Raw genomic sequence first — 25,792 nt, 5'->3', positions numbered from 1 at the left:
TGAGGCTCTGTTTGATCAGCTGACGACGACCCGAGCACACGTCCAGGGGGTTGATAAGAGACACATTTCCAGATACATGCGATGAAGCCTGAAGGCTGTTGGGTCTTTAGCGGGACAGAAGCGTCGATGACAGAGTCTGTGAGCTGTGATGTGACAGCCTCTCTGTGTCTGCTGCTCTGACGTCCTCAGGACGATCATTCTTAAACTGGAACATTTCTTATCAGAACATTTCTTCATATAAAACATCCTCATGCAGAGCTCTCACATCAGAGTTCATCAGTCACACGGCGGATCAGTCAGGATCAGTCAGGAAAGTTAAACACTGCTGTTTAAATCTGTGCAGCCCAACGAACACACTGCACTTAAATCATCTTATTAACATATGTACACATTATGTTCACACAGCTGAGGCCACGTCAGGCCCTCTCTCGTAAGGCAGCAGGAAGACTTTGGCCACATTGTTTGAAATAAAGTTTTACACAGTGAAAGAAGAGACTAAAAATCACCATCTCTTCTTTTTTACATCTTTACATCTTTTGGCCGAACGTTCTGTGTTTGAACACATTACAACATGTTTACCTGTTTACTGTTTACCTGTCAGCAGGATGACAGACAGCAGCCCTGTTTACATGAGAACTAGTGAAGGATGTAGCATGAGTGTGTGTGTGTGCGCGTGTGTGTGTGTGTGTGTGTGTGTGTGCGCGTGTGTGTGTGTGCGCGTGTGTATTTCCGTCACGTACAGGCTCATCAGTGTGCGTCTGATGTACCTGCAGATCTCCTCACTGCAGAGTCACAGCGGCTCCTTCACTCTCTCAGCCTGTTCATTACCACCTCCTCTCAGGCGGGAGGGCTTCCTCTGCTCCTGCTCCTGCTCCTGCTCCTGCTCCTGCTCCTGCTCCTGCTCCTGCTCCTGCTCCTCCTCCTCCTCCTCCCCCTCCCCCTCCTCTCATAGGCTCACACTCCTGTGGTGCTGCTTAACAAAGCTCTCCTGCTTCTCTTTACTCACCCCTCCCTCCTCCTCCTCCTCCTCCTGCTGTGGGGGCGTGTCCTCCTGCTGTGGCCCCGCCCTCACCACCTCCCTGCTGACCGGCCTCTCGTTGCACTTCCTGTCTCGCTCCCACTCCTCCTCCCGTGCGCTCCCCCCGTCGCTCAGCTCCCCCAGGTGCTCCACAGAATCACACTTCTCCAGGTCGGAGGCGATGGTCTGCAGGCTGATGACGGACATGCAGTCTGACCCCGCCTGCTCCACCTCCAGCCGCTCCCTCTGCCCCCACCCGCTCTCCCTGTGCCGCTCCACCCACAGCCGGGTTTTCTCACCGTCCGCCCAGTCGCTCTCTATCCCTCTGACCCCCCCGACACAGCTGCTGACCTGCACGCGGCTCGTCGCTCTGACCTCTGCCTCGGCTCCTACAGGGGAGCTCCGCCCCCCGCAGACTGCAGGGCGCCCCCTGCTGGCTCTGACCCGCCCCCTCTGAGCGTGGATCTGCTCACTGATCTGCTCCAGGTTCCGCAGAGCCACAGAGTAACGCATCTTCACCTTGGACACCTGCTCCTCCAGCTGCACCACCTTCGACTTATGTTCCTGAAACAGGAAACAGGAAGTGAGAAAGACTCAGTCACACATTTAGACCGCTCCACAACATCTTACTGTTCGGAGTTTAATTTCTAAACCTAACAGGAACAAACAGTGTGAGCGTCTCAATAGATGTGTTCATCCTGCAGCAGTGAAACAGGCTGTAATGGCTGCAACATAGTCCTTGATGGGTCAAAGGTCGTCCACTAAAAGTTCTTGTTGTTCGTGTTTCCTCTGAACCACAAACAGTCCAACTCTCATTGTACAGACTGGAGCTGAAACAGGCCACAGGTGAGCATCAGAGAGAAGGGGCTGACAGGTGAGTCCGAACCATCAGCCTGAATCCTGCAGAATGAACTCGTGTTGCGTATCTATAGAAACACATCCCTGACGGCACTGACCTCCAGAATGTGGTTGAACTGAGCCTTGAGTTCAAAGTAGGGTTTGGATTTGAGGATGACCTTCTTCAGAGACTTCTGCAGGGTCTGGACTCGAGCCTCTGCGTCCTGACAGAGCTGAGTGACCCGCTGGTGCTCCCGTTCGCTGCGGAGACGCTCCTCCTCCGCCTCGTTCACCTGAGCAGAAACACAAACACACATCACCTTCTACCTTTACCTCCCGTACGTTTATCTGTTCGGTACACACGGCGGTATTCTAAATAAATCTGAGGCCGAGCCACAAACACAGCTGCACCTCCGGGCCGCGTAAAACCATTAAACACATTTTATAAACCTGCTGGTGCTCTGGTTTGACTCCCATGATGTTCCAGTAGTTTCCACCTTTAACGGACCTGACTGGAGAACAGAGGACACCTGCAGCAGCTCCAGGTGAACTCTGCAACGCTGACCACGCTGCTCAAACCTTAGAAGGCCTCATCAGTGTCCAGAAGTCCAGTCAGGTGATCCTTCATGATGCTCAGCAGGAACAGAGTGAGGGCTGCTGAGGGAGGCAGCCTTGCTTTAATGCATGTTAACGATGAGAGCACACTGAGTGCTCTCCTGAGAGTTTCAGATCCATCAGTCGTACATCAGTACAGGGCTGATAGCTGTAACCCAGGAGGGCAGTAAGAACAGACACTCAGTGTTGATTAATGAATAGTTATTGAACATGAGAAACTGTGACTTCACTCAGCTGTTGTGTCGGATGTTACAGAGACTGTGATGAACACAGTAACACTTCCTTCTGTTAGACACAGTGTGTTCTTTATCTTCTGACAGACTTCCTAAAACGTGTCACCTGACTCACAGTCTGACCGTGTGTTGCAGTGACATCACCTCTGTTAGCCTGAAGCTTTACGTTCTCTGTTTGACGATGTTACTTCATAGATGTGTGCACACGTACGTGCACTAAACTAAACTCTGGATCCCACAAATTGATTTCCATAGAATGCCTTCAGCACCGGGTTAACCATAACAATAACAATAACAATAACAATAACAATAACTTTATTGATCCCTAAAGGGAAATTCACTTGTCTGGCATCTCATCTAGTATTTACTGAAGAATGAAAAGTCTGACGGCTGTGGGTACAAAGATCTTCTACATCTCTCCGTCCTGCAGCGAAGAGAGAGGAGCCGTCCACCACCGTTGTTTCTTCGGTCCATCGAGGTGTGATGAAGCAGATGATCCGTGTTGTTTAGAACGACCTCCACCTTCTTCAGTGTGCATCTCTCCACCACATCCCCCAGTGAGTCCAGCCAGGTTGAGCCAGCAGACTGCAGCATAAAACAGAACACTAACACCACAGACTGATAAAACCTCTGCAGCATCTTACTGCAGACGTCCAGAGATCTGAGCCTCCTTAAGAAAAAGAGGTGGCTCTGCCCCTTTTTGTAGAGTGCGTCTGTGTTAAGGGACCAGTCCAACTTGTTATCCAGGTGTACGCCTAGATATTTATAGGTTGGAACCACCTCGATGTCCATCCCACAAGTGTTCACTGGCTAAAGAGGGGGCTTGGACCTGCGGAAATCTATTATCATCTCCTTTGTCTGTCAGGTGTTCAGTAGGAGGCAGTTTGTGTGACTCCAGTCACTGAAGGCTTTTATCAGATCCATTCCTGATACACGCCACAATAGCAGTGTCATCCGATATATATATCTGATGTGGCAGGACTCAGCGTTGTATTTGAAGTCCGTTGTATACAGTGTGAACAGGAATGGAGCCAGGACAGACCCCTGTGGAGCCCCGTGCTGCTCATTAATGTCTCAGAAAAACACAGTTCACCGGGTTAGCACAGCAGTGTTTTACTTTAAATCCTTCATGGAGTGCCTCAGGGCTGCGTCCTCGGCCCGTTATAATTCTCCATTTCTGCTCCCTCTGGGTTCAATATGTTTCTACGCAGACGACTCTCTGATCTGTTTCCTGAAAGTGTAGTTTAAACAGATATATACTGTAGATGAATGAGTTATGGTTATCTGACAACATGAGTTTAAAACAGGAAGTTGATGGTGTTTCATATGTTAAGCATAAAAGTTAACCAGACAGTAACTGTAGCAACCTTTAACTTCAGCCTGCTCACTCATTAGATTAAAAACACCATCATAAGAGCTGTCTGCACAAACTCATGTACCCAACACATCTCCCATCATATTCATGTACCCAACACATCTCCCATCATACTCATGTACCCATCACATCTCCCATCATATTCATGTACCCATCACATCTCCCATCATACTCATGTACCCAACACATCTCCCATCATATTCATGTACCCAACACATCTCCCATCATACTCATGTACCCATCACATCTCCCATCATACTCATGTACCCATCACATCTCCTATCATACTCATGTACCCATCACATCTCCCATCATACTCATGTACCCATCACATCTCCCATCATACTCATGTACCCATCACATCTCCCATCATACTCATGTACCCAACACATCTCCCATCATACTCATGTACCCAACACATCTCCCATCATACTCATGTACCCAACACATCTCCCATCATACTCATGTACCCATCACATCTCCCATCATACTCATGTACCCATCACATCTCCCATCATACTCATGTACCCAACACATCTCCCATCATACTCATGTACCCAACACATCTCCCATCATACAAATGTACCCAACACATCTCCCATCATACTCATGTACCCAACACATCTCCCATCATACTCATGTACCCAACACATCTCCCATCATACTCATGTACCCAACACATCTCCCATCATACTCATGTACCCAACACATCTCCCATCATACAAATGTACCCAACACATCTCCCATCATACTCATGTACCCATCACATCTCCCATCATACTCATGTACCCATCACATCTCCCATCATACTCATGTACCCAACACATCTCCCATCATACAAATGTACCCAACACATCTCCCATCATACAAATGTACCCAACACATCTCCCATCATACTCATGTACCCATCACATCTCCCATCATACTCATGTACCCAACACATCTCCCATCATACTCATGTACCCATCACATCTCCTATCATACTCATGTACCCATCACATCTCCCATCATACTCATGTACCCAACACATCTCCCATCATACTCATGTACCCAACACATCTCCCATCATACTCATGTACCCATCACATCTCCCATCATACTCATGTACCCATCACATCTCCCATCATATTCATGTACCCAACACATCTCCTATCATACTCATGTACCCAACACATCTCCCATCATACTCATGTACCCAACACATCTCCCATCATATTCATGTACCCATCACATCTCCCATCATACTCATGTACCCAACACATCTCCCATCATACAAATGTACCCAACACATCTCCCATCATACTCATGTACCCAACACATCTCCCATCATACTCATGTACCCATCACATCTCCCATCATACTCATGTACCCATCACATCTCCCATCATATTCATGTACCCAACACATCTCCTATCATACTCATGTACCCAACACATCTCCCATCATACTCATGTACCCAACACATCTCCCATCATATTCATGTACCCAACACATCTCCCATCATACTCATGTACCCAACACATCTCCTATCATACTCATGTACCCAACACATCTCCCATCATACTCATGTACCCAACACATCTCCCATCATATTCATGTACCCATCACATCTCCCATCATACTCATGTACCCATCACATCTCCCATCATATTCATGTACCCATCACATCTCCCATCATACTCATGTACCCATCACATCTCCCATCATACTCATGTACCCATCACATCTCCCATCATATTCATGTACCCAACACATCTCCCATCATATTCATGTACCCATCACATCTCCCATCATACTCATGTACCCATCACATCTCCCATCATACTCATGTACCCATCACATCTCCCATCATACTCATGTACCCAACACATCTCCCATCATACTCATGTACCCATCACATCTCCCATCATACTCATGTACCCAACACATCTCCCATCATACTCATGTACCCAACACATCTCCCATCATACTCATGTACCCATCACATCTCCCATCATACTCATGTACCCAACACATCTCCCATCATACTCATGTACCCAACACATCTCCCATCATACTCATGTACCCAACACATCTCCCATCATACTCATGTACCCAACACATCTCCTATCATACTCATGTACCCAACACATCTCCCATCATACTCATGTACCCATCACATCTCCTATCATACTCATGTACCCAACACATCTCCCATCATACTCATGTACCCATCACATCTCCCACCATACTCATGTACCCATCACATCTCCCACCATACTCATGTACCCAACACATCTCCCATCATATTCATGTACCCATCACATCTCCCATCATACTCATGTACCCATCACATCTCCTATCATACTCATGTACCCAACACATCTCCCATCATACTCATGTACCCATCACATCTCCCACCATACTCATGTACCCATCACATCTCCCATCATACTCATGTACCCAACACATCTCCCATCATACTCATGTACCCATCACATCTCCTATCATACTCATGTACCCAACACATCTCCCATCATACTCATGTACCCATCACATCTCCCACCATACTCATGTACCCATCACATCTCCCATCATACTCATGTACCCATCACATCTCCCATCATATTCATGTACAGGATGAATACAGTCCTCACACTCTGGCCTCGTGTTGTTCAGATAATGTGCTTTGTCTCGTACAGAAAAACCAAACACCGGCCTGGCTGTGTACCCAGCTGTGAACCCGGCTGCGAACCCAGCTGCGAAGCCGGCTGTGTACCCGGCTGTGTACCCGGCTGTGAACCCGGCTGTGAACCCGGCTGTGTACCTGGCTGTGAACCCGGCTGTGAACCCGGGTGTGTACCCGGCTGTGAACCTGGCTGTGTACCTTGGCCGTGGCGTGGTTGAGCATCTCCTGCCAGGTGGGGTCCATGGTGTTCCTGTCGGCTAACAGGCCCTGCTCGGCCACGTACACCATCTCTCTGGCTGCAGTGTGCATGGACACCGCACGCTCGTATCTCAGAGCCGCCTTCTGGGTCTCCTGCTGGGCCTGACGGGACCAAACACATGCCAACCAATCAAATGACACACTGAGACTGTAAAAGGATGCACATGTTTAAAGGCTGCAAGCAGAGCTGGTTCTCTCTGTGACCGGCGGACACCCTGAGCTGATGTCAAACATTTCTATAATCCTCACTCGGAGTGTTAAAGACTGTCGATGTGTAAACAGTTTGAACGAATCCTAATATTGATTTCATGTGTTACTGGTGCTGACGGATATTCACCGACAGCTGACACAGGGGCATCGTCTAACAGTCTCAGGTGAGAGAAACAGGCTCCTTAGTTAAGGAGGTGATGAGTTCAGTTTGAAAGAAGCTAAATGGTTCAAAAAGGTTCTTATTGTTTAAATTCAGTCGTTACTGTTTGGTTTAATTTGAGTGTGTTTTCAGATGCTTTGATCTGTCGGCCTCACAGTGTGAACAGATGACACATCCTCGTGTGTGTTATTGTCAGTGAATCAAACTTTCTTCTCAGTGAGATTAATATGAGTTATTTCTCCTCTCACTCGCCGCCTGGTGTCACTCTGAGTCTGTTAACGCTCACATGTGTTTAAACTTCGGGTGTCCGTGTACAGTTAGCCTCAGTGTGTCTGTGGTTCATCCTGATTACAGAACAGAGTCAGAGCAGCTCAGCGGCTCTGTCAGCCGGTGGGAAGCTGCGTCTCTGTGAGTTTGGGAGGAAGCCGTTAAAGTCAAGGTTACTTTGATCACCTGACAGGTCTGTTTCCCGTCTCTGCACGAGGGAGCAGCAGGACGCCGGGCTGGATCAGCGAGGAGGAGACGAGGTCGCTCTGACAGATTAATGACTGCAGAACATTTATGATGAAGCTTTTTATCAGACGGAGGCTCTGCAGGAGGATCATCAGATACCAGACACTCTCTCCTCACCTCTCATTTACATGTTTATAACTACAGATGACATCGTTAACAGTTCAGATTAATAATCCATTATTTGCTTTATTGGAACCAATTAGACCCCTGCTCTCTCTCTGCGCAGCCTGCACCAGGTCAATTACACTGTGAAATGAGTCCTCAGCATGTTGATTAAACATGACTGACACTAACGACCCAGGCCGTCAAGGGTTAAAAGTTTTATCTATCAATTAGTTTCATTAAGGACAAAATCATTCGATCTGAGACGTCGCTGAACATTAACCCTGAAAACAAACGGCCCGCCGACGCTGAACAACTCAAACGTTACACAAGTCAATAAATAATAACAATTAATTAAAACACACAAATCTGAACTCAGAAATCATGTTGACAGAAAACCGTTCTGAAACATGAATAAAATGTTTTTTAAACTCTGACCCTTCTTCAGGTGTTCAGAGCGACGCGTCGATCGTCTCACCTGCAGCAGAAACAGTGTCTGCAGTTATTTCTGCTGATGGAGGTTCACTCTTTCCTGTTGTATCTTCAGATGTCTCACACGTCACACGTCATGTTCTACTTGTGTTTTACTTGAGACGGACTTCATCAGACAAACATCGATCTCTGCAGCCTGTTCGTTAGCACGAAGATTTGACAGCATGTAAAGAAATGTAATGACATCATCGGATGTTCGACATGAGAAGTTTGTGTTTAGTGTGAAGGCTCAGAATATTTAAGCTTTCATTTTACATGTAAACAGGATTAATACCACCTGTCACCTGCTGCAGGAGCTCTGTCCCTGTCAAAGAGACTACATGTGTTAAACTACATTAACCAGTGCAGTGTGTACCGTCCTGACATTAAAGAGAACATCAGTGATATTTCATGATCATTAAACAAACATCATCCCATGTAACTTTGTAACTTTGTCCTCATTCATTTCAGATATCGTCTTGTGCTGATGACACAGACGGTTTGGGTCTGATTGTCCCCTTAGAGGAACTATTGTTCTAAGTGATCCGTCCACAGGGCACGAGGCCCGTCCATCTGTTTACTACAGAAAGCTCTGATGCTAATGTTAGTCCCTCTCAGCTTGATCAGTTTGTTGATAGTCCTGCAGGTTTGCTGAGAAGTACTCTAGACTCGATTGCCCCCTTAAAAAAGAAGATTATTAAACGACAGAGGCTAGCTCCATGGTATGACTCAGAAACTCGTAACTTGAAGCAAATGTGGCGTAAATTTGAAAGAATGTGGCGATCCACCAAAACAGAAGAGTCTCGTTTACTCTGGCAAAATAGTCTTAATAAATACAGGAAGGCCCTACGGCATGCTCGAGGTGTCTACTACTCCTCCCTCATAGAAGAACATAAAAACAATCCCAGGTACCTTTTCAGCACTGTAGCCAGGCTGACAGAGAGTCACAGCTCCACTGAGCCAAGTATTCCTATAGGCCTCAGCAGTGATGATTTCATGAGCTTCTTTAATGACAAAATCCTAAAGATTAGAGACTCTGTAACCTCCTGCCGTTAACTGGTGCAGGTGTATCTTTGGAAACTGCTCACACACCTGATGTTTACACTGTTTTTCTCCAATTGACCTTCCTGAGCTAAATTCTCTGATATCTTCGTCTAAACCATCAACCTGTCTTTTAGACCCGATTCCAACCAAGCTGCTTAAGGAAGTCTTTCCCTCAATTAGCACTTCTTTACTAGATATGATCAGTATGTCTTTATCGACTGGCTATGTACCCCAGTCTTTTAAACTAGCTGTAATTAAGCCACTTCTTAAAAAGCCTACCCTAGATTCAGGCACCTTAGCTAACTATAGACCTATATCTAACCTTCCTTTTATCTCAAAGATCCTTGAGAAAGCAGTCGCTAATCAATTATGTGACTTTCTTCATAACAACAGTTTATTTGAGGACTTTCAGTCAGGATTTAGAGTCCACCACAGCACTGAGACAGCACTGAGAGTTTGATCTACTTCCTGCTTCAGACAGAGGACTTCTCTCTGTACTCGTCCTGTTAGATCTTAGTGCCGCTTTCGACACGATAGACCATCACATCCTGTTACAGAGACTAGAACAGTTAATGTTCATTACAGGATCTGCACTAAGTTGGTTTAAATCTTATCTATCAGATCGATCTCAGTTTGTTAATGCTCATGATGTGTCCTCTATGCAAACCAAAGTTAGTCATAGAGTTCCACAAGGTTCTGTGCTCGGACCGATTCTTTTTACCTTATATATGCTTCCTCTGGGTAATATCATGAGGAAACACTCCATTAATGTTCATTGTTATGCAGATGATACTCAATTATACTTATCTATGAAGCCAGATGAAACCAATCAGCTATCTAAACTAGAAGCATGCCTTAAGGACATAAAGATCTGGATGACTAGAAACTTTCTGCTACTTAATTCAGACAAACTGAAGTTATTGTGCTCGGCCCAAAACACCTTAGAGACTCTTTCTCTAATGATATAGCTGCCCTAGATGGCATCAGCCTGGCATCCAGCACTACTGTTAGGAATCTGGGAGTTCTATTTGATCAGGATATGTCCTTCATCTCCCACATAAAACAAATATCAAGGACAGCCTTCTTTCACCTTCACAACAAACATCAGACACATCCTGTCTCAACACGATGCAGAAAAACTCATCCATGCATTCGTTACTTCCAGGTTGGATTATTGTAACTCGTTACTATCAGGCTGCCCTAATAAGTCACTAAAAACTCTGCAGCTGGTACAAAATGCTGCAGCACGTGTGCTGACAAGAACTAGGAAGAGAGAGCACATCTCTCCTGTATTAGCCTCTCTGCACTGGCTTCCTGTAAAATCTAGAATAGAATTTAAAATCCTTCTTCTTACTTACAAAGCTCTTAATGGTCAGGCACCATCATATCTTAAAGAGCTCATAGTGCCATATTACCCCTCTAGAACATTGCGCTCCCAGGATGCAGGCCTGCTTGTGGTACCTAAAGTCTCTAAGAGTAGTGTTGGAGGTAGAGCCTTCAGTTACCAGGCCCCCCTCCTCTGGAACAATCTACCAGTCAGGGTCCGGGAGGCAGACACCCTCTCTTCTTTTAAGAGTTCAAACTTTCCTCTTTGATAAAGCTTATAGTTAGGCCTGGCTCAGGCTGGGACCAGCCCAGAGTTATGCTGCTATAGGTTTAGACTGCCGGGGGGATCTGACACACCAAGCTCCTCTCTCTCTCTCTCCCTCTCTCTCTCCCTCTCTCCCTCTCTCCCTCTCTCTCTCTCTCTCTCTGTCTCTCTCTCTCTCTCTCTCTCTCTCTGTCTCTCTCTCTCTCTCTCTCTCTGTCTCTCTCTCTGTCTCTCTCTCTCTGTCTCTCTCTCTGTCTCTCTCTCTGTCTCTCTCTCTCTGTCTCTCTCTCTCTCTCTCTCTCTCTCTCTGTCTAAGTGCTACTCATGGTGATTCATGTTGGGCCTCTCTTTAAATAACAGAACAAAGAGTCGGTCTGGACCTGCTCTTTCTGTAAAGTGTCTCGAGATAACTCTGGATATGATTTGGCGCTATACAAATGATACATCCACAGGGCATGAGGGCTCACGGGATGGTTCGATAATACAGACATATTTGTCAAACACTTAAGTCTTCACAGTCGCCTCATCTCCATCGTCAAAACCCAACTGAGGGAATGTTTTCGAGGAATGGCGCTCATCTCTCCTGTAGAGTCACAGACGTGTAATAAACACCAGCAGAGTGAACAACACCTGAGGGATTCACTGAGAGGGTTTCTAACATCACAACAAATGCGCTGAGTGAAGGACGGACAGCTAAACAGAGATCTCAGGATCAGCACCTCGGACAGCGACAAGTTCTGTGCACAAAGATCCACAAAGATTCACCTGCAGCAGGAGGGTCACACCGTACACTCATCACTGAATTTTAGAGGCTGTTTAAACAAACGTAAGATGAGGCTCTGTGTTCATTTTAGCACCTGATACTCGTGTAATTAAAAACATGTACACTACCAGTCAGAAGTTTGGATGGCACATTTTCTCATACAAGTGAATGGGAAAGTGTGTCCAAACTTTTGACTGGTAGTGTACATCAGCTGCAGTCAAACTTTGTTCGATTCTTTTGTTGTTTTTTAAGTTTTAGCCAACAAAGAAACTGAAGACACTGATGTCTAATTTTTAAGATCTAAGTCTCCTTTCTGTCGTGCAGATACTGACTCTATCTCTCCTATAATGAACCATGCAAACACACTTTATTTCTCATGTTTAGCTACAACACTCACTTCTTTGGCCAGTCTGCGTGCTTCATAGTACGGCCTCGCTTTCTCGATGCAGGCTCCAAGCTGGGAGCCCTGACCGTTCAGCTTCCTGGCAGAGTCGGTCAGAATCCTCCTGTAGCTGGACCGGGCATCCTGCAGGGAACACACACAGCACATCACACATCAGTCAACCCTGACATGACAGACTGTGTGAAAGAAAGGGATGCTGTGAGTGTACAAACAGCTGTCTCACATCCAGCTGCAGTTCCAGCTTGTTGATCTCATCGCTGGCCTGGTTCAGGTGCTCCAGCTCCTCCTGAAAACAACATGAAAATATGGTGTTTATTAAAAGCACAATATGAACAGAAAATGTTTCAAAGATGCTGAAATAAAGCCATGCTAAAGTATCTGTTGGGGGGGCATCAGCAGCCCAGAGATGCAGGGAGAGGCAGCTGATGCTGGGTACCAGTGTGTGCCAGGAGCAGACCAGTACCACCATGTGTATGTTCATGTTAATTACAGCTTTGTTAAGTAAGAATAAACTGACATAAACAGGATTGTGTGTGTAAAAACAATAACACATCATGTATTTCTATAATAAGGATTATTTTATTAACATGCCTGTATTCTGGGGTCCAGCTCCTCCTCATGTTTACCAGCCTCCTCTTCCTCTTCTCCGGTTTTATTCTGGCTCCCAGCATCTTCATCATCCTTCCCCTGAGCCTTCACCTCCTCCTCGGTGTCTCCTTCCACTCCTCTCCGCTTCAGCATCACGGTGCTCCCCGCTCCGCCTTTAGCCTCCTCCCCCGGGGTCTCCTCCCGAAGTCCGGCCGGTTTAGGGACCCCCGCGGCGGTCGGAGATTCACGCGAGGTCCCCGGCTCCATGTTCGGCCTTTGGTCCGGTTGCCGGGCTTAAAGCGTAAATCTCCCGGGTCAGGACAGTCCGGTGTCAGCTTTTACAGTGCTGGAAAACCGACTGGAACACACTTAATAAAGTGTTAGCATGCCCGGCTGTGGCTGCACTACCAACAACTCTGTGTGGCTAATGCTAATGCTAATGCTAACGCTAGCCAGCACGTAGCCTGGATGCTACAGTCCCTCTCTTGCTCATGATGACAGCAGACTCTGCATCACTCTGCCCGGCCCGGCTCTGTGTTTATCTACTTACTTAACTATTTATGTTCACTGATAGTTTATGTATTAATACATACTTTATCCAATAATAAATAAAGTGTTTGGCCAGACTCTGTTTACATATTTTAATAAATGAGGAGAGGACCCTCTCAAGCACATTCAAAGTAAATAAGATATTTCGATAGTATTGAAGCCTTTATCATCAGAAAGTTAGAAATGCAAGGCAAAATACCCAAAGCAAATCATTTATTTAGTCACTTTGTTTATCATGTTAACTTAGATTGTAGTTTTTAATCAGAAAATATTGAAGTCCGTTAATCCAGTTGAGTTTATCTCCAAAAACACCAGAAGATAGCATGTCCCTGTTTAACTTACACTGTAGAATCAGAGTAAATGTATGAGGTAATGTCAACAGGATGTCTTCATTATATATGTGTGTTCTCCATGGGTCTGGTTCGGCCTGTTAAAGGAAGTGTTTCTGTCTCATGGTGGAGTCATGTTGGTCTCTGTGAATATTAGTGTGTCTTTAGTTTTTAAATGGTTAGTTTGACTCCAACACATTTAAAAGCTAATAAACAGATCAAGGCAGCAGCAGAGCAGCAGCTCCTGTGTTCTGTGAGGTAAAAACACTGTTTTTCTGAATGGAGTCTGGTGTGTTTGCAGAGAGCGATGTAACGTCTGTGTGTGGTTAAAACAATCATCTTCCTCTGTAACAAAAAGGTCTATCTCTGTAGGGATCCTTTCTGTCATGTTGTCACACACAATGTGTCAGTGGAAACAACAAGAACTTTTAGTGGAGACGTACCAAAGCTTTTTGCTCCCATTAGTCATTTAGAACCCAAAATATGTGAAAGAAATCCTTTAAAAACAGACCGAGTTTCCCACTGAGAGAGGAGAGACGGATGAGCCCACATGAACGTTTTCTTCTGAGTACTATTTAATCAAAAACACATGGAAGTCAACATTTTATGAAACATACAAAATAATTAAATCATCTCCTCTTTCTCACAGCGATGAACAGCTGAACTGTGACATCAGAGGACTTCCTGTCCTCAGCTGTGACATCACTGCCCCTCGTCTCTCGCCTCGTGTTACGTGTGAGTCTTCTGTCGTTTCCAGAACCTCTTGACCTCACTGTGTCCCTGAGGGCTCACCACCATCACCCTGTGAGCCACGTCCTGCCACACCAGACAGCCCAGACCCTGAAACACAGTGACAGCCTCACAGTTAGAGACCTGCCCTGGTAGTTTAGAGCAGAAGCACAAAGTGTTGGGGGGTTTCTGTCCCCCCAAATATACAGTAGAAAACATGCTAATGCTCCTTTTATGAACACACCAACCGACCTGTCTCCTGATGTCTCCAATCGATTTTCAAAGTTCTCTTGTTTGTTTCGGCGACTGTGAGGAACTCTCTGTTGTGTTCATTACAGGTTTGTGTGTTTGTAGCGTGTTTGATGTGAAGCACGTTTTTGTCCTTGGCAGCGTGTTTCTGTCGCTGCATGTGTTTTGGACTTTTGCATGTGTTTCTGAATTTGCAGCCTGTTTCTTCTGATGGAAACCGTTTGGGCCGTTGCAGCACCGTAAACTATCATATCCTTATAAATATAATTATAACATATGGTATTATTAAATCATGGAAAAAAGAAACGACAGCCGACCTGAGCTCTGTCTCGCAGCACCTCAAAGTCAGCCTGGGACAGGAACTGGTTATACAGTACACCTGCAGGAGAAACACACACACACACACACACGCACACACATACAGGTGAGAGATGAAGGTCAGTGTGACAGAGTACAGCTCAGACAGCAGGAGACACAGTTCGAGTCCACTGACTGACTGATGTCAACAGAACCAACATCTGTCAGTCACAAGGTTCAGGCAGGACGAGTTGTAACGTGCTCAGCTCTGTCTCATGTCTCATGCATGTGTTACAATCAGAATGTTTTTAATGTAACTGATATATATAATAATAATTAATAATATATAATAAACTTCATGAACATTTTTCACACGAAAAGCCTCCCAGTAAAAAGAGGAATTATGCCCTTTGAACTGCAGAAGGCTTTTAATGTGAAAGAGCTGTGCAGGATGTGTTTCCTGTCACTGATTGCAGCTTAAAAACAAGTAAACATGTAAACAACAGAGACTAGATTCAAAGACAGCAGTAATAAATGAGGTTCTTTCACTTTGTTGCAGGTTTTATATCAGAGCTCTTTTTCCGAACACACAGACAGAGAGAAGCAGAACCTGTCTCACCCTCAGTGAACTGCAGGCGGTCTCTCTCCAGCTCCCACAGTCTGATCTGATCCGTGATGGTCGGAGGAAGGATGGGGGTCTGAGGATGAAGAGGACACGGTGCAGACATGCTAAAGAGCACACAGTCAGAACTATCAGAGTGAAGTGGAGACGATCAGCAGGGTTCACGTACCTGTTTGAGCATGACAGGGTGAGCTCTGGTCCTCAGGAAGTGGATGATCTGGAAGGTGATTAATTACACAAAATCAAGTGGATTAGACAAGAAGTCAGACACATACTGACAAACACTGTCCATGCTGATCTACAACACTGTCATCACTGAAATGAGTTACTCTGAAGCATAGACTGATGAGGCTCTGCAGCATATAACAGAATATACCAGCAGGAAACAGACAAGATGTTTTACTGCACAATGCAATCGTTATTACTGTTGTTGTTTTAATGAGAAAGTAAATGTGTAAGGGGTCAAAAGAAGAAGACATTTTTAGGTGCAGAACTAAAGAACTAAACTTCCCCTGCAGTGTTTCACTGTGCAGCGGACTACCTGTTGTGCGGTGATGCCGTTGGCGATGGCTTGTTGAACTGACTCTCTGGTGACCTGAGCCACGACCACGTTAGGGAAACGGTACAACATCTCACTGAACAGAGCCACCAGAGCGATCTGAAGCTCAGAGTCTGACACACACACACGCACACGCACACGCACACACACACACACACACACACACACACACACACACACACACACACACAGGTCAGCACAGGGATGTCTTATAACACTGTAACATGTCAGCGTTCAGACATACTTGTGTAGGCGTAGATTCGATAATTAGTCTCCACCACGATGAAGCCTGCGTCTCCTGTACTAGGAGTAGAAGCTGAGGAGGAGGAGGAGGAAGACGAGGAGGAGGAGGAGCTGCTGGTGACTCCTGCAGCCAGAGTGATGGCCAGCCTGGTCGGGTAGTAGCGCCTCGACTTCCTCTGATGGCAGAAGAGCAAACAAACAGCGTCACCACATGTTATAAACTATCTGAGTCTTTACTTATTATCTGTTCTGGACAGTTTCTCCTCCTCTGAAGGAGGTGCTGGAGAGGTGCTAACAGATGTTTAAGTGGATTCTCTCTCCTCGTCAGCGTCTCACCTTCCTCTGGAACACGAGTCCAAACTCCCTCAGGTGCTGCAGGAAGGTGAGTAAAGACTCACTCATTCCCTCCACAGAGTAATCCTGAGACACACAGACACACACATCAAGAACACAGAGAGACTCCCAGCGAGCAGAACACAGACTCAGACTCACCCTGCCGAGCGTGGAGAAGCTGAGCTGGAACAGGAAGGACAAGATCTCCACCAGGTCCATCCCTCTGGACTGAGACACACAGCACACATGATTTATTGTTTATGTTTCAGGTGTTTCAGGTGTTTCAGTGGACATGAACAAAGAACAGCTCGTGTGACTTCTCTTCCTGAGCTCTGATGTTTCCAGAGCAGCAGAGGTGGTGCAGCTGCTTCCTCTGTTCAGAGACGTTACACTGATGCTGCTCACACTTCAACTAACCTCATGAACACAGTTAGAAAGCACTGATGCATTCATGCTGCTCCTCTTCACGTCGTCTCCCTGATGGGTACCTGAGCCCTTTAAGGTACCTGAGCCCTTTAATGTACCTGGGCCCTTTAAGGTACCTGAGCCCTTTAATGTACCTGAGCCCTTTAAGGTACCTGAACCCTTTAAGGTACCTGAGCCCTTTAATGTACCTGAGCCCTTTAAGGTACCTGAGCCCTTTAATGTACCTGAGCTCTTTAATGTACCTGAGCCCTTTAAGGTACCTGAGCTCTTTAATGTACCTGAGCCCTTTAATGTACCTGAGCCCTTTAAGGTACCTGAGCTCTTTAATGTACCTGAGCCCTTTAAGGTACCTGAGCTCTTTAATGTACCTGAGCTCTTTAATGTACCTGGGCCCTTTAAGGTACCTGAGCCCTTTAATGTACCTGAGCCCTTTAATGTACCTGAACCCTTTAAGGTACCTGAGCCCTTTAATGTACCTGAGCCCTTTAAGGTACCTGAGCCCTTTAATGTACCTGAGCTCTTTAATGTACCTGAGCCCTTTAAGGTACCTGAGCTCTTTAATGTACCTGAGCCCTTTAATGTACCTGAGCCCTTTAAGGTACCTGAGCTCTTTAATGTACCTGAGCCCTTTAAGGTACCTGAGCTCTTTAATGTACCTGAGCTCTTTAATGTACCTGGGCCCTTTAAGGTACCTGAGCCCTTTAAGGTACCTGAGCTCTTTAATGTACCTGAGCTCTTTAATGTACCTGAGCTCTTTAATGTACCTGGGCCCTTTAAGGTACCTGAGCCCTTTAATGTACCTGAGCCCTTTAAGGTACCTGAGCCCTTTAATGTACCTGAGCTCTTTAATGTACCTGAGCCGTTTTGAGGTACTGCAGGGTGAAGTACCACAGCTGAGAGGCCGTGTCCAGTAAGAGGAACTGGAAACCAGCGGAGGTGATGTAGGGAGCCTCTCCTGCCTCGCTGAAAAACAGAGAAGAAGAAACAACGACATGACGGGCACAGAAAGGGTTACTAAAGGGGGCGGGCTCAGGAAAGAGTCAGACAGCAAATTATCATCAATATTTAGAAGTTAAAATCTGACAATGATTATTTATGAGTATTTATCTGACAAACATTTAATTTTATTTATTTTCCAGATGTTCCTCAGGCGGCGGGTTTGCATCTTTGAGCCTGTTTGAACTGATCTGAGATAAAACCAGAGCAGCTAAAACATGCAGAACCTTCCGGTTCAGATTTAAAGGGTATGAAGCGTTAGCTTTAACTTAAGAAGTCACATCACAACAAGAAAAGGAAACACTGGACTCTTTACAGTGTGCGCTGTCTGTGCTGTCACTCTTCGTACCTCTTCATGAGTCCGGCTTGAACCAGCAGCTGAGCGAGGTCCTGACTGACGGCAGCAGAGGGAGATCCCACCATGAAGTGCAGGATCACCTCCCAGCGCTCCATCGCGTAGCGGTCCAGACTCTCAATGTCCCGAGCGTGGCGGTCTGGACCCAGAGTGGCGCCCTCGTCTGCCCACGCTTTGCCCCTGTGTGACGACAAAACCTATTATTCAGAAAAGAACTGCAGATACGTCGTTTTAAAGGAGTTCAGAGGAGTTAGATCATCTCCCGTCATCATCACTGCAGGAGCCACGTGTATGCTGGACTCCTGTCCGTCACATCAGTGTGTGTGTGTGTGTGTGTGTGTGTGTGTGTGTGTGTGTGTGTGTGTGTGTGTGTGTGTGTGTGTGCGTGTGTGTGTGCGTGCATGTGAGCAGACGTACCCTCCGAGCAGAGCGATCCTCAGGTTCTCTTTGAACACTGGGTTCAGGATGTACCCCTGCAGACCTCCCTGCAGCTGCTGACTGTGCCACAGACGGAGTCCTGCTAACACGGACACACACTCATCGTGATCCCTGCAGAAGAAACACAAGCTGACGATGAACTGATGATTCATGTGGTCAGTGTTTTTATACTCCGGCCACACTTACTTTAACCTCTTTTTAAATAAAGAAGTAAATATGTTTAACAATTACAGATTAATAATTGATGTCACATTTACTACTTTCTGTAAACTGACTCAATAAATCATAATAAGAGATTTTGTCAGTTTAATTTCATAATAAAATGTTGTGTTAAGAAATGATGGCCAGTGTTGTCACATGAGTCGAAAAGGCTTCAGACAACAATACGGCTACAACCAATGATGCACCGAGTCAGTGCATCCCTGATTCAGGGGCCTATTGACCGCCTGTCTGGCTGACACAGGATCTACACACAGATCTATGAAGACGTACATGAAAAAGAACAAGCATTAAAAGACACTGCAGCAGGAACAGTTCAGGGGGCCACAGGAGTGCAATCAGACAACAGGCGACACTGCTAAAAGTGATGAAGACACAAGGACTCACTTCTGACTGTCTTTTTTCACCCACAGAGCCACAGCTGCCTGAGGGAGAGGCTGATCCAGGAACAGCATCCGCATCACATAGTTCTTAGCCAGAGAGGGGAGCTCCCTTTAAAAGATCACACACAATAAACACAGTTACACAGCACAGTGCAACATATGAACATCATGTAGGTAGGAATATGTTACAGCCTTCACACCTGTATACAGCCAGACATGTCGCTGGGTGGTTGTACAGTCTGTCCAGGATCTCAGGGCTCAGCTCTCTCAGGTATTCATGCAGATTCTTACACTGCAGCTGCACGCGCAGCTTCATTTTCTGCATCAGTACAGAGGGGGGTCAGTGAACGCACCACGACAGCGATATGTCGCACAACATTTCAATTTAGAAAGTGACAGGAGAGTATCTATTGGGTAATTCTGAATGTTCAGCTTTAAACTTTTATATATGCGTAGCAGATGATGTGTTACATTCATGACAGTCACTCACAGAGCAGCCACAGACGGCAGAAGTCTTAAAATAACATAATCAGTATAAATAAGTAAAAGTCAGTATTTACCGTGAGGATGGATGGATGTGTCGTTTAGGCGAGTTATTGACAGTACAACTGTTTTAGAGAACAAAATAACTGCATTGTTGTCATCCGGCAGCTCACTGTGGCTGAGCGGCCATGTTTCTGGGTCATGTGACCTCACCAGCCTTGTGATTGGTCTTTTTCTTCTTCAGCTATTACACATGGCAATACGTCAAAAAGTGACATGGCAGTACCGCCCTCTGCTGGACGTATATCAAAACTAGCCTTCTGGCTGTTTCTGAAGTATTTAATGGAATGGTAATTAAAATGTCTGTAAGTTTGGAGAGTGCAAACTGGCAATTAAAATAAAAGTATAGGAATAAAGATGTCTTTCTGTCAGACCTTTAATGCATTTACTTTTTAACATAACACCGATTTTTATTTGTATAAGTTATAGTGCTTTTATTTTTGGCTCTTATGTTGATTGTTTAATACATTTATTTGCCATTCTGATTGTGACTGTGTAAAGAAATGTGTGTCACAGTCAATATATATATATACCTGAATGATTATCTGTTTTATAACTGAACCACTTTTGATGCGGCTGTGAATGCTCACAGTGAGGCCATAGGGTGACTTGTGAGATCCAGCATGTACAGTGTGACAAAGGACGCATCTCTGAGATGTTTTCATGTGTTCCAGGCGACTTTTATGATCCGATACCGGATTGATTCATGATTGATTCGTGATTTGACGACACTGACTTCGACAAAGAGACTTTGACAAATGTATTTACATGGATTTTATTATTTGATAAGAATAAATGCACAAGATGACATTTTTGAGCTGTTGAACTATGGAAGATAAATAAAACTAGAATTACGAAATATTTAAAACCAAGCTTCTGTACACGACTGACCAACTGAGGAAAAGCTCATTATGATGGATGTTCGCTGTGACAGATGTCTTCACTGACAACATGTCAGTATCGTGTTTGCTCTTAGTTTACTGCCCAAAGAGGCCCAAAACATCTGTTAATGCAGCGTTAACATTTTGTTGTCAGACTGAGCAGCTCTTTCTGCAGCCTCTAACTGTTACACACAGCATCCATCAGAGGAGGATCATCAACGAGCTTCACTACTGACAGAAAAACACGTTTAACAACTGAGTGCTGTGAACTCTTCTCTCAGGATATTTTGTTCATTCAGAGTCTCATTAGTGAAACCTGAGCTGAAGGGCACAGTCACTGTTTGCTCTTTGCACAATCCAGGTGTGGAGGAAACATCCAAACAGGTGAAACAGCACGAGAGCAGAAGAATGAGAGGAGTAGATCTCTTCTCAGGAGTCCTCCTTCTCCTGGTACCTGCAACACAAACATTAACATGATCAGCAGAAGATCACACAGCAGCACACACACAACACACAGTGTGTTCATGTTGTTAACCTGCAGTGCATACAGGTGAAGAAGACTGTCTGCCCTTCATCTGCAGATCTCATCTGCCTGGTGTGATAAATCATCCCCTCTTTGTTACAGCGAGAGCAGCGTCTGTCGATCTACAGGGAGCAGGTGAGCTCATTAATACACAAGCACAAACACACACACGCACACGCACACACGCACACACGCACACACACACACTCACCACAGGTCCCTTCAGCTCAGAGTCCTCCTCTCCCTCCAGAGACAGAGACGACTGCTCCACAGGGTTAAAGATGACTGTCGAGCGGACCTCCTGCCCCGAGAACTCTGCACAATAAAACACAGTCATGTAAGGAGGGATGATCGAGGGAAGTCTTTGCTTTTATCTAACAATAAATACTGACGTGGACAGTGTGCACACAGGCTGAAAAATTCAGTGAAACAGTGCCTTTGTTTCTGGAAAGTTACTTTGCTGCTTCAATTTTTGATCTCAAACCTGAAATAATGAAACTAAAACTATCTGCATGGATGGATACCACTACAATGAAATGTCGTAAACACATTGTTGTTGTAGGTACCTGCTACAGGGATGGAGAAGGAGCAGCGGGGGCAGCGCACCACGTCCTGCACTCCTGGCAGAGGAAGGATGTTCCCACACTCCGGGCAGAAATTTGGATCACAGGCAAAACACGACATCTCTGTTTGAAGGAAAGAGAATCTGTTATGTCACTTACTTCAGGGAAAGACAGACTTATAAATAATATATGTGCATATTTTTTTATGCACATTCTAGTATACGGTTAAAATTAGCAATAATTGAGAGTATGTAATAAACTTAACTGTCTAGAGCTTTTTGTTTACATTCATGAATCAAGTTTTCGCAGACACATTTCAGGAGTTATCAATAAAGTTCATATATCAACAAGAGATTGTGTCCATAAGAACTTAAGACACAAAAAGTAGCACAGAACGCTTCATACCAGGAGAATGTAACTTTATATTAATATTATAATCGTTTGGAGAGCAGATTTTGGTTACCTAATGAATTAACTTACCTGTTAAATGTGTTATTGACTTATTTCCGCAGAAATAATCCAGTCTTCAGCGACAGAAACGAACCCAGTGTTTGTTCTGTCAGAAGAAGCATGGACGCCACACTGCGGGGTCCTTCCGCTCCTCAGCGTCGGAGGCTCTGACGTCATTTGTCCGCGCCAACGTTATAGCTATACTTTAACCAAACGTTGTGGTTAATTTTATCTGTCTTAGTAAAGGTATGTTGATATCTAAAGGTCGTTCTGAACCTACATCATTAGCATAACGTGCAGAAATATAGGTGTTAAATTTTAATATTGAAAACTGAGCCGTGAAGGGGTTTAGCAGGCGAGTTGACGAGTTGTTTGTTAGCCGTGGAGCTAACTGCAGCTAGCTTTGAAAATACTGGGGATTAGGTTATGACAGGTGAAAGCTTGTTAAGTAATTACAGTTAATTAACGTCCTTTTATTAACACAGGCCAACCAAATATCACAAACTACCGCGGGAATATTGTATATGTTAAATGTTTACACTGTTCATTTTGATAGCTGACGTTAAGTTAAATTCAAAATCAATTCAATGGGTTCATTGGCAAGTGCATTACTATGAAGCATATAAAGTCTAGTTCTTCATGTCCTCGGGAGCTCTCAGGTTGGTCTTGTGACCCCAGAGGATTTAATTGTTTTTGGTTATGTTACAGTTTCTGTCATAGAATAAGACTATAAGCGTATATAATTATAACAAAGTAGAAGTTTCATGTTTTGTCCAACAATGATGAAAGCATTAACCCTTCACATGTATCTTTGATGGTTTTGCAGGCGAGTCAGGATGACTGAGAACGACGTGGACAACGAGCTGCTGGATTATGAGGAGGACGAGGTGGAGGCTGGGGGAGTCGGGGATGTCGGAGGAGGTGACTTGTTGATGAGGAAGGAGGCGGTGAAGGGCTCCTACGTGTCCATTCACTCCTCCGGATTCAGAGACTTCCTGCTGAAACCTGAGCTGCTCCGAGCGATCGTGGACTGTGGCTTCGAGCATCCGTCTGAGGGTGAGTGTCACAAGAAGAGATGTTAGTGTTTCAACAGACTGAAAGAGGAGTTTTCCCTTGTTTTATTCACTATAATAAATCACAAGTAATAATGATACCGCTGTCAGGTCTGCCTTCACAGAGACATGTGGTATATTTGTATTTCTTACAGTGCAGCATGAATGCATCCCTCAGGCGATCCTCGGGATGGATGTTCTCTGTCAGGCCAAGTCTGGGATGGGGAAGACTGCAGTGTTTGTTCTGGCCACGCTGCAGCAGCTGGAGCCCGTCACTGGACAGGTGAGCATGCCTCCATCGCTGTTGGTTGATCGACACAATCATAATTTCTCTCACACACTTGACACACAATTAAAGTGTAAACAGCGTCAGGTTACATTCTGTGAGGCTACCAACCCTGGACAGGCAGCTGCACATAAACTGCTGGTGATAGACCGCTCAGTCTGCAGCACACCAGCAACAGCACAGAAACGGCAATATGCCATATACCGTACGTAACCCAGAAGTCCAATGCAGTGCGAGTTAGGCTAGTTTCAGCTTCTTTTGATCCAGACGTGGTTGTACTGTGAGGAAATCACATTTAGAACTTCTGAGTTTGGATATAACCAACACTAAGACTTGTGATCTCATTTTCCACACAGTTAATTTTACCAGATTTCTGAACGGCTTTTCTGTTTTTTGTTAAACGACTGCTCGAGCTTTGTCCTCGTTTTACCTGCAGGTCACTGTTCGTCCATGTTTAATTAAAAGTCTTGATGCTGTCTTTGTTTGTCTGCAGGTGTCTGTCCTGGTCATGTGTCACACCAGAGAGCTGGCCTTTCAGATCAGCAAGGAGTACGAGAGATTTTCAAAGTACATGCCCTCTGTGAAGGTAAACACTGTGACCTGGTGGTTCCTTACAGCCCCTGAATCCCGACTGTCTCACAGCCTGTAGAATGTAATGTGTGTGTCTGCCTGCAGGTGGCAGTGTTCTTTGGAGGGCTGTCTATAAAGAAAGATGAGGAGGCTCTGAAGAAGGACTCCCCTCACATTGTGGTGGGGACACCGGGCAGGATCCTGGCTCTGATACGCAACAAGACCCTGAACCTGCGTCACATCAAACACTTCATCCTGGATGAGTGCGACAAGATGCTCGAGCAGCTCGGTCAGGAGATGCTGGATGTGAAATTAGAAATAATGCATGTAGAGACAGAGATGACAGACACAGACGCACTGTAAAGCTAAATAATAGAGATACTGGATGTTGATATCGTCGACACACGTTTTTATTATTATTTTTTAAATGCTTCTTTTAAATCACACAAACGGACTCATCAGGAGGTCGGCAGGTTTAGGGAAGAAAGATACATCAAATTAAAATGTGATCAAATAGCTGATATAAAGTTAAATGATGTTAAGATGATGATGATGGAGTAACGCTGTTATTAACTCCATATCCAGCGACACTCCATCAGCCTGAATAACTCATTACATGCTGACCTGACTCCCTCTGCTCCTGCAGACATGCGCAGAGACGTCCAGGAGATTTTCCGTATGACCCCCCATGAGAAGCAGGTCATGATGTTCAGCGCCACCCTGAGCAAAGAGATCCGCCCAGTGTGCAGAAAGTTCATGCAAGATGTAAATACGCCTCCCCACCTTCATCCACCACGCCTCCTCTTGCTCCCTCTGCACCGACACTCCTCCTCCCCCTGTGCTGCCTCTCCTGCTGGAGCAGCGAGCAGCAGAGTCCGTGTTGTTCTGCGGCCTCCATGAATCCAAATCACAAGCAAGAAAGAAGTTAAACTCCACGCAGCCCCCGTCAGTGTGTGGGGAGAAACGTCTGCTCACTGGGACTGCGCCGTGCTGACGCAGCCGTGCTGACGCAGCCGTGCTGACGCAGCCGTGCTGACGCAGCCTGTCAACGCGCTGCTTTACTGTAGTTCACCCTCACTTAAAGCTACAGTATGCACCTTTATGTCGCTTGAGTCAGAAACCAAAGAAGCCCAGAGATTATAGTTTAAACCATAAACACACTCAAAGAAAGGTTGATGTTAGAGCAGCAGGGGACCAGGCACAGACACGTGCAGCATGTGATGAGCTTTAACACGCTGCATACTGTAGCTTTAAGAGCAAATGTCAGAACTCGGCGTCACGTGACGTCCTCAGCCTGAAGCTCAGGATCTCTGTTTTACCTCTTTGGTACCAGAACGTCTCGGACACG

At 45.5% G+C, this 25,792-nt stretch overlaps 4 protein-coding genes across 5 annotated transcripts in view; 1 reads left to right on the top strand and 3 right to left on the bottom strand.

The window, feature by feature from the left end:
* Window positions 1–242: 242 nt before the first annotated feature.
* On the bottom strand, window positions 243–13,262 carry sh3bp5lb (SH3-binding domain protein 5-like, b). The gene is made up of 6 exons (XM_069681661.1): window positions 12,853–13,262; window positions 12,485–12,547; window positions 12,256–12,384; window positions 6,945–7,106; window positions 1,975–2,148; window positions 243–1,582 (listed from the first exon to the last, which is right to left on the bottom strand). The coding sequence occupies exons 1-6, from the start codon at window positions 13,114–13,116 to the stop codon at window positions 947–949; spliced, it is 1,428 nt and encodes a 475-aa protein (XP_069537762.1). The 5' UTR covers window positions 13,117–13,262; the 3' UTR covers window positions 243–946.
* Window positions 13,263–14,280: 1,018 nt separating this feature from the next.
* gtf2h4 (general transcription factor IIH, polypeptide 4) lies at window positions 14,281–20,244 on the bottom strand. 2 transcript variants are annotated; one of them, XM_069681616.1, is made up of 14 exons: window positions 20,137–20,244; window positions 19,777–19,895; window positions 19,581–19,685; window positions 18,954–19,085; window positions 18,531–18,716; window positions 18,040–18,148; window positions 16,919–16,987; window positions 16,763–16,846; window positions 16,428–16,602; window positions 16,166–16,296; window positions 15,794–15,841; window positions 15,622–15,700; window positions 15,023–15,084; window positions 14,281–14,567 (listed from the first exon to the last, which is right to left on the bottom strand). In XM_069681616.1, exons 2-14 carry the CDS (start codon window positions 19,890–19,892, stop codon window positions 14,457–14,459), a joined length of 1,407 nt encoding a protein of 468 aa, XP_069537717.1. In that variant the 5' UTR covers window positions 19,893–19,895; window positions 20,137–20,244; the 3' UTR covers window positions 14,281–14,456. The 2 variants fall into 2 exon arrangements, with proteins under 2 accessions (XP_069537717.1, XP_069537716.1); XM_069681615.1 differs by having other exon boundaries at window positions 16,763–16,987.
* A 651-nt stretch (window positions 20,245–20,895) lies between these two features.
* On the bottom strand, window positions 20,896–22,655 carry polr1h (RNA polymerase I subunit H). The gene is made up of 5 exons (XM_069681899.1): window positions 22,567–22,655; window positions 22,090–22,209; window positions 21,735–21,838; window positions 21,536–21,645; window positions 20,896–21,454 (listed from the first exon to the last, which is right to left on the bottom strand). Exons 2-5 carry the CDS (start codon window positions 22,205–22,207, stop codon window positions 21,430–21,432), a joined length of 357 nt encoding a protein of 118 aa, XP_069538000.1. The 5' UTR covers window positions 22,208–22,209; window positions 22,567–22,655; the 3' UTR covers window positions 20,896–21,429.
* Window positions 22,656–23,366: 711 nt separating this feature from the next.
* ddx39b (DEAD (Asp-Glu-Ala-Asp) box polypeptide 39B) overlaps window positions 23,367–25,792 on the top strand; it is a 10,071-nt gene continuing 7,645 nt past the window's right edge. The window contains exons 1-5 of the mRNA XM_069681585.1: window positions 23,367–23,592; window positions 23,744–23,871; window positions 24,368–24,460; window positions 24,550–24,733; window positions 25,091–25,209. Coding sequence (XP_069537686.1) covers window positions 23,373–23,592; window positions 23,744–23,871; window positions 24,368–24,460; window positions 24,550–24,733; window positions 25,091–25,209 — 744 coding nt within the window. The 5' untranslated portion in view covers window positions 23,367–23,372. The remainder of the gene's footprint in view (window positions 23,593–23,743; window positions 23,872–24,367; window positions 24,461–24,549; window positions 24,734–25,090; window positions 25,210–25,792) is intronic.

Source organism: Semicossyphus pulcher, unplaced genomic scaffold (genome assembly GCF_022749685.1).
Source record: "Semicossyphus pulcher isolate SPU_LCO1_2020_fin unplaced genomic scaffold, fSemPul1.0.p SCAF_5, whole genome shotgun sequence".
NCBI classification, from domain to species: Eukaryota; Metazoa; Chordata; class Actinopteri; order Labriformes; family Labridae; genus Semicossyphus; species Semicossyphus pulcher.
The sequence above is the reverse complement of the archived record's forward strand: the minus strand, read 5'-3'. Positions and strand labels throughout refer to the sequence as shown.